Source organism: Aspergillus tubingensis, assembly GCF_013340325.1.
Source record: "Aspergillus tubingensis WU-2223L DNA, scaffold_2, whole genome shotgun sequence".
In the NCBI taxonomy this organism is placed as follows: Eukaryota; Fungi; Ascomycota; class Eurotiomycetes; order Eurotiales; family Aspergillaceae; genus Aspergillus; species Aspergillus tubingensis.
In genome coordinates this window covers 954,508-973,592 of record NW_023336276.1, presented here as the reverse complement: position 1 = coordinate 973,592, position 19,085 = coordinate 954,508, and the positions used below count along the sequence as shown (strand labels likewise).

The window sequence follows — 19,085 nt, the reverse complement described above, 5'->3', positions numbered from 1 at the left end:
TATTATAGCATGAAATCATCTAGGCGCTGCTCCGGGGCGATTACATAGACTCCCCATGCGGGAGATAGGCACGGAGCCGAGCGGGTGCCGCTGGCATGTGCGTTATAGAACCTCTCATTTGATTCATCAGCTGGCTCGCTGCTTTCGGGGATCGCTTGGGTATTGTCTTGCGGGAGCTCAACTATACTCTCGTGGTTCATATCATTTGCGTGCTCGATGCTGCCCTCGCCATTCATTGCGGGATCACCGCTGGCATCGCCGTTCATTATGAGTGCGTGCTCGCCGCTGGTCGCACCGTTCATCATATGGGTGAGATCAACGCTGCCCTGGCGGTTCATCTCATGTGCGGGCTCGGCGCGACCTTCGCCGTTCATTTCATGGGTCGGCTCAACTATGCCCTCAATGGCTTCTAGTGTGGGCCTTTGGACTGGGTGAGGGGCTTCGGAGGAATATGTGCCAATGGGTGCACTCCTTCTTCCTTTCGCCATCTCAAACCGGAGAGTGCGTTGCTGCAGCTTAAATACCGATTCTTGACCATTTTTCATTCGAAAGATTTGATTCGCAACCTCCGGTGTCTACACTTCATTAGCTATTGCTATTGAGATGTGAAGCATGACGCGTACCTCGAATTGCGCAAAGGCGGTTCTCAAACCAGAACTAGGGTTCGTCTTCACTTTGACATAACAACGTCCGTATTTGCCGAGCATCCTCTTGAGCTCCAACTCCATCTGAGGTGGATCAAGAGCACTTGGTAGACTGCAGGGTGTTAGTTTTTGTCCCATCCACTATTGAGTTTGGAAGGGGGTTTAGCTCTTACTTTCCAACAAAAAGGCGAGCTTCAAGAGGAAGGAGATCTTGAGCGTTGTCATCTGTGACTTTGATTCCTCCGACAATAAGAATATCATCTTCGGTGTCAGAACTACTTGATCCCGCCTGAGCTTGAACTGAACCATCTGGGGACGGCTGCGGAGGGCTATTGGTCACGGTGGGAACCAACTGCCGGAGCATCTGGTACAAGGGGGTGTCTCGACGTACTGGGAATCCTGGATGGGTCATACGTGCAAATCGGCGGTTAGGAGGAATAGACGGGTGGTTATCGGCAGGCATAATATAAGGTTGTTCCTGGACGGCATCAGACATCTCCGAGATGAAAGGATCCCCATCAGGTATGTCGTTTTCCGTAATGATCACATCCCATTGAGGTTCCTTTGGAAATCCAGGCAAATGCCTGCTCATTATAGGGTCACACCAAGGAGGTATATCCATATACAGCCAGTTAGGCTGTTGCCCTCCAACTTGCATACGAGCCCCGGTGAAGAAAACCCATTTCCTGGTACTATCAAGGAAAGAAGGGCCAAAAGGTTTCTTTCCAGGATATGGAATAGCATTGGGGTACTGTTGACAGAAATCCATGTTGACTGCTTGAGGGGAAGGATGCATTTCTCAAAGCAAAAGCCGTGAGTAACTTATCCTCTTAGCGATCAAGCAAAGCCAAGCTAAGCAACAGACGCTAACAAACACGAATCAGATATTATCCTCCTAAAGGAGAACTTTATCAAAAGCGTACTAGAACGACGAGCAGTGTGAAAAGATGAGATTAATAAGAGAAGCTGTGGTTACTCTGTCAAACGATAGCGAGTAGCCAAAGCGTGAGTGTTGTGGTGATGGGAGAAGTATAAGAGGCAAAGAACAAGCGAGCCGGCAAGGCTCACATACTAACCGTCGAACTCTATGCCTTCACGATGAGGTATGAGAAACGAGCGCCGCAGCAATGACTGCAACTATGACCACCACAAGGCTTCAACTACGGTCCGGACTATGTTCCTCTTATTCCTTGAGGAATCTAGTTACTCCTCGCCGCTTTTTGGCCTGGAATAACATCTACGGGATGAAGGGCATGGGACGTCAGAACAGGGCTGTGCATTCGCCCCAGAGCCATCTGCGGTAATTTGAAGACGCCTATATTTGTCAAGAGAACTACGACTATATGTGCGAATAGGTTGGTCCGTCCTTTTGTCCGGGGAATTTCGGGATCTTGTTGGGAAAAGTCGGGAATGGTTCCTTGGGTGCGAGGACGAACTATACAACTATACGGCTCTAGGCTTGGTATTCCGTCCGATACAATACATTCGGTGCGGAAAATTCAGCCTGTATGTATTGAGTGAGCGTCATGACATGGTTTGTGGAGCTCTGGCCTTGATATGGAGGTCTGTTGTTGAGCTGGGGTCTGAGGGACGGTCGAGATGGCCGAAGGCAGAAATTTCGACATATGAACTAAGGGGGCTGTGTGGGGATAAGTATAGAATGGCTGCTTCGAGATATTACTTATGGTATTGTAGTTATACCGGGTTGTATTAACTATACAAAACGAGGAAAGAAGCAGGTCATGATTATGTCGTCACCAAGGCAGGAAGTATGCAAACAGGCAAGGTATATACTCAGACAGTGAACGAGGGGGTATCGAATAAGCTTGTCTCCCAGGAACATCATCATGAAACAAATCGTCACTTCACTTTGCAGGCATCCCCATCAGCTCTCCCAGCTCATCGCTGGTGAGTGTGCTCCGGCGTCGATCCCGGTGTCCTTTGCTGGATCCCTTGAGAGCCCGCCCACGCTTACGACTCTCGCTCTCTTTGCGAGCCTGTTCTGCCTCCCGGGCCTCGCTTTCGGCAGCTGCTAGCTTCTGGGGCACGCTCAGGCGAGCTTGGTTGTTTGATGCTTGGATAGCAGCTGCCCGGCGAGACTCTTTGGGCTGTGGACTTTGAGCGCTGCTTCCCTGGCGGGAGAGCCCCTTCGATTCAGCCTTCCTTCTTGAAGGTCTACGTGTTACCGCTTCCGAACGGTGTGCTTTTACTTGTAGCGTCTCATCGTCCGCGCTCGGTTCGCAAGGCGAGTCTTGTAGACCCGCAGTAAATGAGACCTTCCGTGGCGAGCGTCCAGTCATGATGTTGTCACTCTTTTCTTTCAAGGCTTTACTGGCTCTCCTGGATCTCGTTTCTCGCGTCGACTGGCGAGTTCTCCTGGGGGACTCTGCAGGCCGACTAGGCTCGGTGGTAACCTTCGCAGCGGTTTGTTTCTCTTCCTCCTCTTCTGCCTCTTGGTCTTCGAAGATGGGTGACTGGATGGTCGTGTCTCGCCCCACGTCTTGAGATAGTGCTTGCGTAATGTCTAGGCGTAGGTCTAAGCCTTGTCGGAGCTCTTCCGCTTGAATCGAATGGCCTCCATCCGCGATGCGTTTATGCCAGCCATCCATCATTGTAACGGCCTGGCTCCACCGACTTTCCATTTTCTCCCAGCCTTCGCGAAGTCGTTTAATTTCTTCGTCCCGCATTTCTACTTCCTCGAGAGGTACGAACGATGGGTTCGTGAGCAGTGTTCGTAGATGCTCCAGGACATGGTCCATTTGTGCTGATAGCTCGTCACAAGAGGTAGGTAGCGCCGTTACCGAGCCTTGCAGGGACCGTCCAGCCCCAACGCTTGCCATCCCGGTCGCGGACTTATCTTCGTCTTCGGCTTGTGATAGACCCTGGAGGTCCTTCAGAGTTTCGACTGTGTTCCGTGCCAATGATATTAGCGTATCATTTTCGTCGCTGAGGTTTTGACATAGTTCAGTGAGGAAGTCGTTCGTTTCCTGCTTGAGGCTGTATCCAGGATCGTTAATGCCCTCACCACCGGCCGCCAGTCTAGATCGAGACGATTGACTTGCTGCTGGGTTGATATTGATAGTGGTCATCGACAGCCCTTCCCGCTTTCCGCGCTGGCGTTCAGCCAAGTGCGACTTCAGTTTCTGCATTTCCAGGTCGCGTTTGCGGATGTCGTTGGCGCATTGAGCTCGAACTTGCTGAATGATCGTCTTCATGCGCTGCATTTGCTCTTTCAGTCCTCGGATTGTCGAATCGGCACTAGAAGCGTTCGCCTTCAATGCTCGTTCCTGCGCCTCCGCGAGAGCCAGGGAGCGGCTTAGCTCGGAGGCCTTCGTCTTGACTTTCTCCTACAGCCAGATCGTTAGCCTTCTTTGCGGTCGTAAAGTATACATTTGATGCCTCTCGTACCAACTCTGCTGTTTTTTGCGATTCCTCCGCGCGTAGGGTGCGAATTGTGGTTGCTAGATTCTCTCGGTGTTCGGCTTCACGCTGTTGTGGCTGTTAGCCAGTGTAACAACTTCCCTGGACATTGCGGCTCCGTACATCTCTGCGTAGAACCAAATCGTTGACCAAGTTGATGATCCTCCCCATTGTGGCCGCCGTGCCTCCCTCCTCATCTTCAGGGTTGGCGAAATCAATGGGATGGCCACTCTTCAGCAGCCCCCTGGCCAGCAAGACATTATTAATGTAAGTAGATGCTGCCTGCAGATTCTGTGGCTCCATGGCTTGCCTGCAAGCTCTGGTGGCAGCGACCTCTCTGAAGGGAGAGGAGTTGCCGATTGATGTCGAGGGGTGTTGGTTGCGATAATGCGTCGGGGACCGCCAGACTGTTATTATTATTTTTCGACAGCCGCGGGATTCCTAAAGGGGAAGAACATAAACAGCAGGCGCACTCCGGTGACCGCCACGCCCCACTTCCGCTGTATGCTTATGTCATGCACCTGCCCACATCTGATCTGTAAAGGGAAGTAAATCACTTTTCTTATCGCACGCGTCGCTCGCGCGTCCTCTTGCCTCTTCTCAACTTCATCCTCCCCATTGGCATCATGGCGCGCGTAGTCCGTGGCGAGGGAGACTCTCTACAACGAAGAGGGCAGCTGCTCTTCAGGCAGGGCAACTACTCAGACGCTCTGGCCGCGTTTACAGAGGTGCGTTCGCGCGGTCCACCGCGTCCGATAAGAAAAAGGCTACTAAGGCAATTGGCCCACAGGCTCTCTCTTGTAAAGGCGCCGATGTGATGAGCATCCTGGACAACCGGGCCGCAACGTACATCAAGCTCACTCAGTATGATCGCGCGCTCAATGATTCGCGGCAGATGATCCGCAGAGATACCAAAGATGGACGGGTAGCTTGCAGCCTGTGCGATGGTCGATTATGTTCACTGTAGGCTAATTGAGCGTTAGGGCGTTTTGCGATATGGTCAGACATTGCTTCTGACTGGGGATCGTGCAAAGGCTCTCAAAGCTTATGGCTATGGCTTAAAGACTCTGCCTGAAGATCATCCCCGTCGTAAAGTAAGTGGGTTTGAGCTGAACTTGCAGCGAAATGCGTTTTTGGAGGCTGACCGGCTCAGATGATACTTCAAATGTATTGCAAGGTGAAAGAAAAAGCATCAGTGAAACGACTAGATCCCTTTGATACTCTACCTCTCGAGTTGGCCATGATGGTGCTGCAGTATTTCAATTTTAGGGAGCTGGCGTAAGTGAGCCTGTACAAAAAGGGTTCTATAAGCAAGCTGACGATCAGGCTCCTAGGGTTCTCCTGCGAGTTTCGAAGGGATGGCAGCGAATGCTCTCACAGCCAGAACTTTGGATGCAATTGGATTTCACCGAGGCCCGACGCAAGGTCCATTGGCGCTCCTTTCGGGCATTTGTCCAACGTTCTCGTGCCTTGCTAACTCATGCTGTCATGACCAACATATCCACCCCTTTTCAGGAAAGAGTGCTAGAAGCTTTAAGTAGATGTCCAAAATTGGAACACTTGGAGATCCGGGACCCTATCACACAGCCTAATGGGCTTTGCGACGTGTTCAGGAGCTCAACACAATTGAAATCTCTTATTATCGCGAAACAGACACCGGTGGCTCAGGAAAATATCGCGAAGTTTCTATCAAGCTTATCCCAGCTCGAACGGTTAGAGGTTCATAACGCCCAGCCGTCGCCCGAATCCAAAGTACATTGGCCTTCACATCTGCCGAATTTGAAGAGTATCACCTTGCTCACGGAAGCGTCAATTCCGCCACCAGGTCGTGTTCCTGCTCTATACATTCCTCCCGCTACTGTAAGTTGGCTGGTCTCATGAGCTTTGTCTGTGTTCGTGCTGCTTCTGGTACTAACAGCTATCTCAGGAGTCAATGTCTTGCTCAATGCCCAACCTTGAAGAACTACGGCTTGACTCGTATCCCAAAGTCTGGGCGCCATACTATCTATCATTTGACCCTATCCAATACTCCAGGCTACGTAGACTGGATCTGAAAGGTGTATTCGTGGGCACTTTCAGCTTACCGCCGAGTCTCGAATACCTTTCCATTCATGCAGGTGCCGCTCCACCAGGGGAGGAATTCCCCTTTTCTTCCGAGCAACCCTTACACCTTCCAAATCTCCATACTCTTATGCTTCGCGACCTAATTTGGGTCACCTACCGCACACTCCATCGATTCATAGTCGACTCCAAGGCTGTATTACGGAACCTTGTGGTCGACCGCTGTCCACAACTAGACTCTGAGAAGCTCAGTCTTGTTCTGGCCGAGAATTCGGTCAATTTGACCGAGCTCGGAGTTCCTCAGCTTCCAGGCATCAATGACTCTACCGTGAAGACCTTGATAGAAGGGCTATCAAACCTCACTGCTCTAGATGTCTCCAACACCGATGTCACAGGCCGTCTGCTCAAAATGCTTGCTGACGCACGTTCCTCGGATGTCGACTTCCCACGTGTTGAGTATGTATACATTAAAAACTGTGACAATATTCCATACGAGGCAATAACCTACGCTCGATCATATGGTGTCAATGTAAGTCGGTGATTATATGCATCAGAACAAACGCCCCTGAAGCATGCTGGCATGCATAGGTATTCGTTTATTATTTGCATTGGGTGCCATATCGTATGTTGGGCTATAGTTCTACCATGTTTGCATACGTGGTATGGCTGTTCTGCCCACCCCCCAAAGTCCAATCTGGTTTAGAATACCCGCCAATATTTCACAAACGATAAGCCTTGCTGCATAACCTATGCGACATTGCTCCTCATCAAAATACATTTTGCTGGGGCGTTCCGGATAACGCGGGTCGATTCACAACATGACCAGGTCATGATACACGAGGGACATTTCACAACCCTCCGTTGCTCCCCATTATTCAGCACACTGCTGTGAGGGAGATGGCTGCAGGCACGCCACAAGTCTGCAGTGGAAACAGACAGTTCAATCTAAATATTACGTCTTTCCAGGGCTCTAATCAGTCCTGTCAGGTCTACATTTCGGGCAATATCATCAATTTTCCACTTGAGACTAATAGCACCCAGAACTGAAAGAGTTTCAGATAATGTACACTGTATCCTTGGATATTTATTTTTGAGTCCTACTATAGTAATAACACTATGAATACCCCTTCGCCTCGGGTAGGCGAGTAATACGGTCTTTGGATAGCGATCGCCGTTGGGGACGGTCTTCAAGTCCGCTCCTCTTAGCCTCGACAACATCATATATAACGTCTGCCACATCCACAATTAGCGGGCGACATTGTTTCAGATATTCTTCCATCTATTACTCATCTATTCTACCTATAGTTTGTCATAAGAATCATCTTCAAGCCGTGCAATGGCCACCATCTCCGCAATCCGGGCCTCCAACTCCCGAAACACATCAGAGACTGTACCTCGCACGGCAGTCTTCACCGGAGCTACAGATGGCATTGGAAAGGCGACACTTACTCGCCTAATTTCTACGAACCTGCCAGTTCGGGTGTATGTCATTGGCAGGAACGGCAAGAAGCATCAATCGTTTCTAGATGAGCTTCGACAATCCAACAGACAGGCACAGATCACCTGGTTGGAAGGTCAATTGTCTCTTCTAGCAGATACCAAAAAGCTGTGCGATGAGATTAGGAGACGCGAGACGAGTCTTGACTGCTTGTACCTGAGCGCTGGCTTTATCTCCTCGGGGGAGCGCATTGGTACGCCTCTTCTGATCACCATTGACCAGGAGTATAAGCTCACAAAACATGATTATCAGAAACATCCGAAGGAAAAAGCCTCTCACTAGCACTCACCTACTACAGCCGAATATTGCTGATGACTGAACTTCTCCCCTTACTCAATTCATCGCCCAATAGCCCACGCATCGTGAGTATCCTCAACGCTGGTTATGAATCATCTTCCATCTACCTCGACGACATCAATCTCGAGAAACCAGGTCACTTCGGTCTGGGCCCTCTCACAAAATCGATGTCCACCTACACTACATTGTCAATGTCGAAATTGGCTCAGGAAAACCCTCATGTGGTATTCATCCATCATTATCCTGGTGGTGTCAGTACAGATGCCTTTAAGAAGGCCTGGGGTGGAAAGTGGTATTGGCCACTGTTTAAAGCTGCGTTGTCTGCGTTCGGAACGTCTCCTGAAGATGCTGCGGAGAAGGTGTTGTATTTGATCACTAGTGCTAAATATGGTGGCAGGGGGGTTCCGCTTGGTGAGGGACAGAAGGCTGGTATGACTATGACGAAGTCCGCTCAGGGTGGTGATCTGTTCGCCATTGATGATAAGATGAAGGAGCTGTTCCAGGGGAAGGTGATGTTGGAGTTGCAGGCCATGAACGCTGGTGATATTATTTGGCGCAGGACGGTGGAGACACTTGCGCCGTACTCATCGTGATGGTGAGGTGTCACTAGCTTATTACTTATTAGCTGTACGGAATACTACTACATGGATCAAAGGTTAATGATTGATTGGCAAGTCATCTGGATGAAGTATGGCACTCAATGTAAGCCGAACGGACTTCGGCCAGTCAAAGTCCGGATTACCAGAACGAAGTCCGGTTCAGCCGACGGCCAAAGACCGTTTCCGTCTCAACAACTGCACACCTACACACATGATTTCTAATTCAATTAGTTCATTGCTATTATGGAGAGGAGAGGTCCAACTCCAGGCTCTGGCTCATATGGCAAGGCTTGCAGACAATGCTCCAAGGCCAAGTGTCGGTGCGTAGCTCGACCCGACGGTGCCGGCTGCGAAAGGTAAGCGTCTCAGTATAAGCATTGACTTGATTGATCTGATCGCCACAGATGCCTGCGTCTCAAGAAACAATGCCAGCCATCAGAATCAACTCGTAGGAAACCACGTCAGAATCCCGAGTCTGGCGCGCAGATCGCAAAGCTTGAGGGGAGGATTGATAGCCTCACAGCAATGCTTCAGTCTGTTGTGCATGCTACTGGAGTATCTAGCAACCTGCAGACTAGTTCAAATGCTAGTACAGGCGAAGATATCAGCAATTTAACTATCACTGGCACTACCACCGACAGCGTATTTGTGCCACCACCATCTACCACCGCGCCGTCCCAGTCAACTACGACTCCGTCTCCTAGCAATGGCTCGAGCCAGCAATCTCTACCTCTGCCTCCTCTATACGAGTTGAACCTAGACCAAGCAGCCTGGTATCTCAATCGCTTTACGACGAACATGCTACCATGCTTTCCTTTCATCTGTCTGCCACCAAGCACCACTGCGCAGCAGTTGCATCAAGACCGGCCATTTCTCCTCGAGGCCATCATCGCGGTAGCCACGCCCACAACCCAAGAGAAGCTGGCTCGCGCAGATAGATTGAAGTCTCGCTTAACCAAGTCAGCTATGCTTGAGAACCAGTCTAGTATTGACATGTTGCTGAGCATCCTGACCTACATTGCCTGGAGTACGGATCCGTTTGTTAAGCGCGCAAGTAACCTGTCTCGCATAATAATGTTGGCTATGTCTATGATCTATGATCTCCAACTGGACAAGAAACCACCACCGCCGCCAGAGGTGCCCATAATAGCGAAGATGGCACCGGGCTTGGGAGGTCCAGAGCAAAGTGCAAGTGATGGTTCTCTACAAGAGGTCCTAGAGCAGCATCGAGCGGTCCTGGCTTGCTTTGTTCTTAGCTCGATGTAAGTTAATCCTCATCCTCTGCTTGAACTCGAGAGTACCTCTCCTGACATGACTATTCCAGCATCTCATCCACCTTTAGACGCACAGTCCCCCTACCATGGACCTCCCAAATGGAACAAGCCCTAAATCTAATCGAGACAAAGAAAGAACACCCATCAGACGAGTACTTCACAATCCAAATCCGGCTACAAAACCTCGCCCAAAAAGCCCTATCCCTCCGCGACCCAGACGAGACAAATACCTCTACCACCTCAACCACAACACCCTCAGCAACAACCATGTACCTCAAAATACTACACAACCAACTGAAAGACATCCAATCCTCAATCCCACCCCATCTCCCCCACCGCGGTAAGCCACCAACCCACCCTTCCCTCCCTCCGTCCCAGAATCCTACTAACCACCAATGTTCTCCCATTATAGCCCTCCTCCACCTCCAAACACATTACACCTCCCTCCTCCTACACGAAACCCCCCGCCTCACCAGCTCCAGCACCCCTCTCCTTTCCCCCACCACAACCACCGACCCAATACCCCATCCCCTAACCACCCTCATCCACTCCCTCCAAGCAATCAAATCCTGGCTCTCAACCTTCCAAACCCTCCCAGCACAAACCATCACCGGATTCCCCTTCTTCATGTGGTTCCAGCTCGTCCGATGCATCGTGCTCCTGAAACATCTCTCCACGTTCGACGATCCGACATGGGACCGCGACGCCGTGCGACAGGAAGTGGATATGCTGGAGTTGCTGGACTGGATGGGGGAGAAGGCGGAGATGGCTAGTATTGAGGCTTGGGAGACGTCAGATGAAGATTTGTTTCGAAAGGTGGGGAGGATGTTGAGATTGGCGAGGGAGTGGGTGGTTAGGAAGGTGAGGGGGGAGGTAGATGGATGGGTCCCTGGGGATGGGAGTAGTAATGGAGATAATGTGGGGTCTGGAGTTGGAGATGGGTCTGGGGGAAGTGGTGAGGGTAGTAGTAGTGGTGGTGGTGATAGCAGTGGTATAATGGGTATGGATCCGGATATGACAGATATGGCGTGGATGCATGCGCTGGAATCGGGGGATGGAGGGTGGCTTGAGGAGGTGCTGGGGTGGTCGCCGCTGAATTTCTAGATGCGTGTCTGCTATATGTATTGAGATAGTGATGATGGTAGTCCTTGCATTCATCCTGATACGCTAACGACCTGTTGATTGCTCATCATCTACTCTGGCTCTATCATCTATAATTGACTATACATCCCACCACCCCTCCAAATAAGACTTCAGATCAATAGTATCATGGCGTTTCAGATGCGGCGTCAGATCCGCATCTGGAAGCGTCTCTCTCGTCGTCCATCCATTTCCCAGAAAAGCGAATCTATTCCCACTCGGATTGGTATACGAATAGTCCCAATCTTCCCATCTAGGATCTCGTCTCAAGTAATTCAACGCTGCCGCACTGCCAGGAAACTGACCATGGACTTTGCCACCAGGCCGACCGCCATTGTACCATGAGCTACAGTTCTTCTGACCCGGGGTAGAGTCGTCATTAGCTGTCCAGACCGTGCGCGGGTAAAATTTGTCGCAATATTCGACAAAGTCATCGGCTGCTTGCTTGGATGGCTCCATGGCTTTGATACCTTGACTGCGGATCTTTCGCAGGAGCTTGGCTATGTAGGTGACTTGATTCTCCAGAGCATTGGGCACACTGCCTGAGGGACCGGTGGAGTGGGGACCGCCAAGCCAAAGTAGATTGGGGAAGCCTGGGGTAGCTACTCCGAGGTAGTTGTAGGGGAAGCCGTAGAGACCGTCGTGTTTCCAGGCCTTTTTGAGATCGATCCCGTTGGAAACGATGGAAAAGGGTGGGGCGTGGTCGACGTTGGCCCCAGTGGAGCAGATGACAACGTCGACGGGCCGTTCGATACCATCTGTGGTGACGATACCTGTTGAGGTGAATCGCTGAATCGGGGTTTGAATGTAGCTGACGTTGTCTTTGGTCAAGGCTTCAAGGTAGCCTGGGCCGGGAGTGGGACGGCGACAGTTGGGTGGAAAGTCTGGGATGAGCTTGTCAATGAGTTCGGGCTGGTCGCCGATTCTTGACTTCATCAGCTCAGTCCATTTCTCGCGCAGACCGCGGTTCTCCGGGGAGTCTTTGAAGATGGCGCCAAAGCGAGAGAAGTATCCTGCTTCGACGCTCTTGCGGTATGCTAGATAAGTATCGGGGTCGCGAAAGGACTCAAGTTGCTCGGGAGAGAACAAGTTTGCTTCGAGTCGACGCACACCAGATGTGCCGAAGGAGTCAGCTATCCAGGTCCTGTTGCGAGCATAATGGTCCACGTGTTGAGCAATTGGCTGGATCGAGGGCAGGACCTGCAATCCAGACGCTCCATTGCCGATCAACGCGATGCGCTTGCCGTTCAGGTCGACATTGTGATTCCAGTGCGACGAATGGAAAAGCACACCTGTGTACTCATCCCTGCCTGGGTAGTCGGGCAGCTTCCACTCATTGAAGTGGCCAATAGCGTTGATTAGCACGTCGAGGTCTTCGTCATATGTCTTAAATTGATTAGCCACTGGGCATAAGCCGCTAAGTAGGAGCAGTGTCATACTTGATTGGAATTCCCCAAGTCTTGCAAGGTCACCCGCCATTTACCCAGTTCAGGAAGCCACACAGCCTGGTCGACTTTTTGTTGTAGTCGGAGGTATTTGTGCACATCATATTTGCGCGCTAGGGATTCCCAATACTCGCGAATTTCGGCGCCTTGTGCGAACTCCTCAGACCATTGTGTGTTCGGTTCGAATCCGGACTGATAGACATGCGCGGGAATATCGCATCGTACTCCAGGATAAGTATTTTCGAACCTGTTCATCAGCACAAGCCGTCGCACGCAATAAGTAAGCTTTCTTACCAAGTACCTCCCTGTTTTCAGTGTTAGAAATGCATGGTATGTGACTCGAACTCGTTACTTACCACACCGGAGTTTTTCTCATAGATCCGTAGGTCCAGACCAGGCAGTTTTGCTGGGAGCAAGACTCCTGCTGTAATTCCAGCCAGACCAGCCCCAATCACACCGACTTTGATCGGACGAATCTCGTCAATTGGATGTTCCTCGATTTCAAAAGCTGGACGAGCTTGGCCGTCTGCCTTCTCAGACAAAGCTAACTCATTGATGAGCGACCCAAGAGACACAGTGGGGAGGTGCTTAGGATCTGTCTCTGTGACAGGCTCGTGACGTATGAGCTCGGGTCCTTCGACTGATGCCATGGGGAAGAAAACTTGTCTGTTCTATGGGCACATATGAGGGTAGCAAATTGGCGAGGTGCAAGGATGTCTTTTATCTTAAGATGGCTGCCGACAGGGAGGGGTTGCGAGATCGGCAAAGCACATCACGCCTGATAAAGTGTAACCCCTCTTCGGAACAGCTGCACGCCATCTGCACCTCATTTGACCTCACAGGGTAGCCCGGAGAAGCCAGTAGCAAGAGTTGTAAAGGTACCGGGATCACACCATTGCGGACTGGAATGATGCGACAAGAGGGGCTAATCACTGGTTTAGCAGCACCAGTAACTTGGCATAAATGTACAATACCCCAAGGTTAATTCACTGGCAGAAGTAGTAGTGATACATTGAGTATGTATCGAAGCTGCAGGCGGTTCGGTGGTTGCATTGGGCAGATGCAGTTGAGTTGCAGGATATTACCGAAAAGGGAAAGATGGGCAGGGATCTTAGGCCTCAGGCAGCAACCGCGTGTAGCCGCTCATCGGGACTCATCCTACTCTAGCCGATTCCCAGAATATCATAGCAATCCATGTCATTCGCAATTGTACTAGCAATAGCACTATACCAAATCAATGCGACGCGATGCGAGACTTCATTAGGCGCGGTATCACGTGAAGCAGCAGTCACCACTTTAGTCGCTTCGGGATGTCATGTGACACAGCCCCATGGACTGGTGGTTGACATCACGTGGGACCCTGATACATTTCAATACAATCCAGCATATAGGCGCAAATTAGGTTTCTTAGGTTTATTCTTGTTAACTGGTAGACTAATTTCCGACTCGTAAACCATTTTCTCACAGTCAGCGTACATCAGAATGCTGTGAGTGGTTGATTTGGCAAGCAAGCGGGCCTTGATTGACAGGCATCCCCAGCCTTGCCTGGATGCCTCGATGCCTGTAAAACTCGGCATTCACAGCCGACCTCGTGTTCTCCTCGCTTCTCTTTGTCCAACTTCGTCTTGACAACGCCGGGCGCTCTTCAGCTATTGTTCTTCGGGATAATCTTAACCCAAATCATTCCGTTGCTTTTGCTGTTATGATTCCCTTCTTGTGTGGCTGAACACATTCTTCCTGACAACCAACTCTCTCATTCCGGACTGCTGCGCGCCCGGCATCCTAAGGCTATCACTCATTAAGCAGATATGGCTCCCGTTGGTCTCCTGACTAAACTCAGGACTCTGATCGCAAAGGACTATGGTAAATTCATAAACTATAAGGTTTTTATACCATTGTCTGACTTATCCCGCAGATGCGCCTGCCATTTCAACACAGACCGCGGCCTTTCTCTCGGTATGCACTCCTGATCATTGGCTCCTACCAACTATTCCCTGGGCTTTTGGTCTTTTTATTCCTTTCTGGCCAGTATCTGATTTACGTCCTAGGTTTGCCTTACCCTGGTCTATGTGGTTCCTTTCTATGTGAACCCCACGACCCGGCCATCGCCCACCCTGAGTAGAGATGCGCCGTCGGTAATCCGGGCCAGAATTAGAGCAGTGACATTCTCATGCACCATCAGTAGCCTGGTCGTCTTATGGCTACTCGCTGCCAAAGAAAATGCCACTTTCTCACGAGCTCTCCACTTCTTGGGATGGTGGCCTGTCGGTCTCGTGGACATTTTCCGCAGCTTGCTCCTCACAGCCATCCTATTCGCCGGTCCACTGTTTGAGCGTGGTATTGCTGAAGGCGAATGGAGAGAGTGGGTTCAGGGAGGCAGAGTTACTGCATCGCTTCGCAGCTGGATTGGATGGAGAAACTATGTAGCGGTAAGTTCATTCTATCACGGCAATGCCTGGCTTTTTGACTAATTGAACGATGCAGGGTCCCATCACCGAGGAGGTCATGTTCCGCTCAGCCATCGTTCCCCTTCATCTCCTTGCCAAGGTTGATCCTGGCCGCATCGTATTTGTGGCTCCTCTCTATTTCGGCATTGCTCACGTACACCATTTCTATGAATTTCGTCTCACTCATCCTGACACATCGGTCGTCGCTGCTTTATTGAGATCAGTCTTTCAGTTCGGCTACACGACGATTTTTGGCTGGTATGCCACCTTTGTCTACCTTCGTACTGGGTCTCTTCTGGCAGTTATCCTCGCCCACACTTTCTGCAACTGGTGCGGATTGCCTCGATTGTGGGGAAGAGTAGAGGCGGGCGTACCCATGGGACCGCCCATGGTCAAAGGAAAAGGATCTTCAGACGCGGCATACGGCCAACTCAGTCTAGGCTGGACCATTGCATACTACGTGATCTTGGTCGCGGGGGCTATTGGCTTCTTCCAGGCGCTATGGCCTTTGACAGATTCGCTGAACGCATTAGCCAGCTTTTCTGTTACGGCCAAATGATTATAATGAAGAGAAACCAGCATATAGCGGACGGTTGATCTGAAGGATCGCAGCATCGACTTCTTGTCTGTCTTGGGCCAAATGGCCAGCTTTTCAGTTCATGGATTTGTCTGCCATCATAGCGACAAGCATTGTTGTGAGTAGCTTGACCGCATGCAGCATTGTTATGACCATAGTATTATTAATGTCCAACACCTCAATTTGATCGGAATGAATTATCATGTATGCATCAAGGCAATTTGGACAATTGTTGATCAAAGAAACATAATACATGAAAGTGATGTGTACTACTGTATTTCATAAGCGAAACTGAGTTCAATGTAGTACAGTGCTAAGTACTACTAGTACTTAGTACTAGCTGATTTATTATAAGTGTGGATCGTGCGATATGGACTACAAACGGTGTTGATTGCAATCATGATGTCCTAGTCCGGTCATTCTCATCATCTTTATATATTTTGGCCGGCAGATGAGTACCATTACTTTTAGTATCATCCACAGCGCACCATCGATACTATATTTTAAATAACTGATTTCATGATCTGTACACTTGTAACGCGCAGGCAGTCTAATTAAGTCTGAGCCAAATTAAGAGACAATGTAAAGTAATGTATTCCCCAACCAGTCACCATTTTCGGATTATGAAGGGCGGGACTCGGGAATCTCCGCTTATCTCCGACCGCGCCGAATCCTCCGCAGCTTCGGGGTTGCTCTTTTCAGTTTCCACCACCCACTCTTACTGCCATTTCTAACCCAGAACCCTCCTCTTTTCCTTCCTATATACCCCTTTAAAATCTTCATTCCCTCAGTACATAGAATATGGCCGGACGACAAAGGATCATACGGGCAGCATCACTGCAAAGCCTGGCGCCAATTTCCCGACCCAACCGCTCCGCCGCAACATCAGCTCGCCTCTTCTCATCCACATCCCTCAGCTTAAACCCTGCGCGCATACCCCTGGACATCCCTCCCCCATTTCCCGTCACCAAAACATGTCCCGAATCGAGCTGCTCCTGCCCGGCGACCCCGGCCATGCCCTCCCCCATCGACTATGACCAGCCGCTGAACGGAACGATGGCGGCCTACGCACAGCAGCTGCTCATCTGCACCGGACAACGAGACTGGACGAGTCGCATAGAAGAGGACGGTCAGGGCCAGAGCTGGGGTGCGATGGTCCGAGGATTGAAGAGCCTGCTCGGGCGTGGAGGGAAATATGCCGACGTAAGTCATACTTCATCATGCGGTCGCAACATCCCATTGACAATTGCTACGATAGCCCTTCAACAATATCCTAGTCACCAGCTCCTCCTTCCTCCCCTCGTCACAATCATCATCGTCAACCGGCGCAGCAACCCCCCAGACCGCATCCGCCTTCCTCTTCCCCAGCTTTAAATACTTCCCCTCCGTCCCTGTCAACATCCCCGAATCGGCATCCGCCTCCGCAACAACCGACCTCTCGACCTTTGTCCGCGCTTTCCTCCTCCCCAGCGAATCGAGACATGGCGGGCAGATCCGCGACCAACCACTGGCAGCTGAGTTCCCAGATGCCGTTGATCTGCAACATTCCCCCGTTGTGTTGATCTGCGGGCACGGTGGTCGCGACATGCGATGTGGTGTCATGGCGCCGGTTTTGGAGACCGAGTTTCAACGGGTGCTGAAATCCAAGGGGTACACGTCTGCGGGAAGTGACAACAGTGTTGTTGATAGCCCCGAGCATGCGCATATCGGGTTGATCAGCCATGTTGGAGGACACAAGTATGCTGGAAACGTGATTGTATATATCCCTCCCGGAATGAAGGAAGCTGGCTCTTCCTCGCCGCATCCGTTGGCGGGTAAGGGTATTTGGTATGGGCGTATTGAGCCCAAGCATGTGCAAGGAGTGGTGGAGGAGACGATTCTGGGTGGGAAGGTCATTACGGATCATTTCCGGGGAGCGGTTGATCGGGAGAGTGGGGTGTTGAGGTTGTAGACTTGGAGATTTTGTTTGGTGGTAGAGTATATTGTATAGTAGAGAATAGATCTTGTCTTTATGATAATGCTGAATTGAAAGTGAAGCGTATAAAAATAGAGCTGAAGACTAGAGTCAGATTAATGGAGCGCGTGGGTGATGATACTGATCGAGTGAGGTCTACTGTACAATTCCATAAGACAGCACATCAGCTGAATATTAGCATAGTAGTAAGTTAAAGTCTGTCAAAATGCTGGGTCCATGTCCATTCATAGTATCTCTGATATTGCTTACGTACCAGAAACCCCAACCCCAGGATCATCTCCGCATCGGCTTCCCGGCTGCGGGGAAAGCAAACATCGGGATGCCGGTTGAGCACAATATACACAACAACAGCCAGCTAAAGCCATCAACACAGCTCAATTGCCAACAAAAACACAAGCTATACATACATACATACAAAGCCACAATTCATTTATTTTTCACCCCCCAACCAAACTCCCTTACCCCATCACAAACCACCCCCTACTCAATCTTCCCCTTATTAACCACAAATCCCTCCAACGCCGAAATAGCCGCCCACAACCTATTCTCCGCCTCAGGGAAAACCAACGACCGATGTCCATAAAACACCTCATCAGCCACCTCCTCAGGATGCCTAGGAAGACAATGCATGAACCTCCAGCCCTCATTGGCCCCACCCCTCTTAGCCAACTCATTCGTAATCTGAAATCCAGCAAAATCCCTCAACCTCTTCGCAGCCTCCTCCTCCTGTCCCATCGACACCCAAGTATCAGTAACCAACACATCAGCCCCCTTAACCGCCTCCTCAGGAACATTCGTCTGCACCAACTTTCCAGGGGACTTAACACCCTCGCCCGCCTTCTCAATGATCTCCAACATCTCCTTAGGGATCTCATAACCCCGGGGAGTAGCAACATTTACATCAACACCCATTTTCCTGGCGCTAATCGCCATATCAAACAGCACGTTATTGGCATCGCCCACCCAAGCGATCTTCAACCCATCCAATCCCAATCCTTCTAACTTCCCACCCTTGGTCTTCCCAGAACCACCGAAATGCTCACTGATCGTCTGGAAATCCGCAATGGCCTGCAATGGATGGTACGAGTCACAGAGAGCATTGATGACGGGCTTGGTGGAGTGCTTAGCGAGGTCCGCGACGTCAGCGTGCTTGCCTACGCGAGCAACGATGCATTCCACCATGGAGGAGACGACCACGGCAGTGTCGTAGAGGGATTCGTTGACTCCGAGTTGGATGTCGTCCTTGCCGAGGAACATGGGGTGGCCGCCCATTTGGACGACGGCGCCTTCGGTGGAAATGCGTGTGCGGGTACTGCGCTTGCTGAACATCATGGCGACGGTCTTGCCGGAGAGGGCGCCGTGGAGGGATTGAGGGATAGAGCCGGATTTGATGGCCCGCTTGTGGGAGGAGGCATTGCGGACGAGGGTTGCGAATTCGGTCGGGGTTAGGTCCGCGATTGAGAGCAGGTGGCGCGGTGCGAAGGGCGAGGTTGCCGGCGTTGCGGCGGAGTGGCTGCTCGAGGAGTAGAGCCGGCGCAGGGCATGGCGGGTTGTAGAGGGCCCGTAGCGGGCGGCTGTGGCCGCTGTGCGGAGGGGGGAGGGCATTGTGGGTTTGGTGGGAGGAATTGGGAGGAATTCGGGAGGTGGTGAAGAAGAAGAGAGATGGGAAATGGAGGTGAGTCAATATAGGTAGGACATGACTGGGGAT

General features: G+C 51.0%; 9 protein-coding genes across 9 annotated transcripts; 5 read left to right on the top strand and 4 right to left on the bottom strand.

Annotated features, from left to right (window-relative positions):
- Positions 1–2: 2 nt before the first annotated feature.
- AtWU_00902 (RNA recognition motif domain-containing protein) lies at positions 3–1,413 on the bottom strand (the record flags this gene model as incomplete). Its single annotated transcript, XM_035496017.1, has 3 exons — positions 3–575; positions 624–756; positions 818–1,413. 3 exons carry the CDS (start codon positions 1,411–1,413, stop codon positions 3–5), a joined length of 1,302 nt encoding a protein of 433 aa, XP_035351910.1.
- Positions 1,414–2,509: 1,096 nt separating this feature from the next.
- AtWU_00901 (uncharacterized protein) lies at positions 2,510–4,367 on the bottom strand (the record flags this gene model as incomplete). The annotated part of the gene is made up of 3 exons (XM_035496016.1): positions 2,510–3,991; positions 4,053–4,133; positions 4,188–4,367. 3 exons carry the CDS (start codon positions 4,365–4,367, stop codon positions 2,510–2,512), a joined length of 1,743 nt encoding a protein of 580 aa, XP_035351909.1.
- Positions 4,368–4,690: 323 nt separating this feature from the next.
- On the top strand, positions 4,691–6,666 carry AtWU_00900 (Leucine Rich Repeat domain protein; the record flags this gene model as incomplete). Its single annotated transcript, XM_035496015.1, has 6 exons — positions 4,691–4,792; positions 4,855–4,989; positions 5,048–5,158; positions 5,218–5,342; positions 5,399–5,924; positions 5,992–6,666. The coding sequence occupies 6 exons, from the start codon at positions 4,691–4,693 to the stop codon at positions 6,664–6,666; spliced, it is 1,674 nt and encodes a 557-aa protein (XP_035351908.1).
- Positions 6,667–7,461: 795 nt separating this feature from the next.
- Positions 7,462–8,513, top strand: AtWU_00899 (NAD(P)-binding protein; the record flags this gene model as incomplete). Its single annotated transcript, XM_035496014.1, has 2 exons — positions 7,462–7,816; positions 7,876–8,513. The coding sequence occupies 2 exons, from the start codon at positions 7,462–7,464 to the stop codon at positions 8,511–8,513; spliced, it is 993 nt and encodes a 330-aa protein (XP_035351907.1).
- Positions 8,514–8,762: 249 nt separating this feature from the next.
- Positions 8,763–10,897, top strand: AtWU_00898 (fungal specific transcription factor domain-containing protein; the record flags this gene model as incomplete). The annotated part of the gene is made up of 4 exons (XM_035496013.1): positions 8,763–8,875; positions 8,924–9,781; positions 9,844–10,133; positions 10,206–10,897. The coding sequence occupies 4 exons, from the start codon at positions 8,763–8,765 to the stop codon at positions 10,895–10,897; spliced, it is 1,953 nt and encodes a 650-aa protein (XP_035351906.1).
- A 117-nt stretch (positions 10,898–11,014) lies between these two features.
- On the bottom strand, positions 11,015–13,028 carry AtWU_00897 (flavin-containing monooxygenase; the record flags this gene model as incomplete). Its single annotated transcript, XM_035496012.1, has 4 exons — positions 11,015–12,319; positions 12,373–12,625; positions 12,673–12,683; positions 12,735–13,028. The coding sequence occupies 4 exons, from the start codon at positions 13,026–13,028 to the stop codon at positions 11,015–11,017; spliced, it is 1,863 nt and encodes a 620-aa protein (XP_035351905.1).
- A 1,158-nt stretch (positions 13,029–14,186) lies between these two features.
- AtWU_00896 (CAAX prenyl protease RCE1) lies at positions 14,187–15,384 on the top strand (the record flags this gene model as incomplete). The annotated part of the gene is made up of 4 exons (XM_035496011.1): positions 14,187–14,241; positions 14,294–14,334; positions 14,427–14,807; positions 14,863–15,384. 4 exons carry the CDS (start codon positions 14,187–14,189, stop codon positions 15,382–15,384), a joined length of 999 nt encoding a protein of 332 aa, XP_035351904.1.
- An 819-nt stretch (positions 15,385–16,203) lies between these two features.
- AtWU_00895 (sucrase/ferredoxin-like domain-containing protein) lies at positions 16,204–17,353 on the top strand (the record flags this gene model as incomplete). Its single annotated transcript, XM_035496010.1, has 2 exons — positions 16,204–16,605; positions 16,661–17,353. 2 exons carry the CDS (start codon positions 16,204–16,206, stop codon positions 17,351–17,353), a joined length of 1,095 nt encoding a protein of 364 aa, XP_035351903.1.
- A 504-nt stretch (positions 17,354–17,857) lies between these two features.
- argB (ornithine carbamoyltransferase) lies at positions 17,858–18,982 on the bottom strand (the record flags this gene model as incomplete). The annotated part of the gene is made up of 1 exon (XM_035496009.1): positions 17,858–18,982. One exon carries the CDS (start codon positions 18,980–18,982, stop codon positions 17,858–17,860), a length of 1,125 nt encoding a protein of 374 aa, XP_035351902.1.
- Between the last annotated feature and the right edge of the window lie 103 nt (positions 18,983–19,085).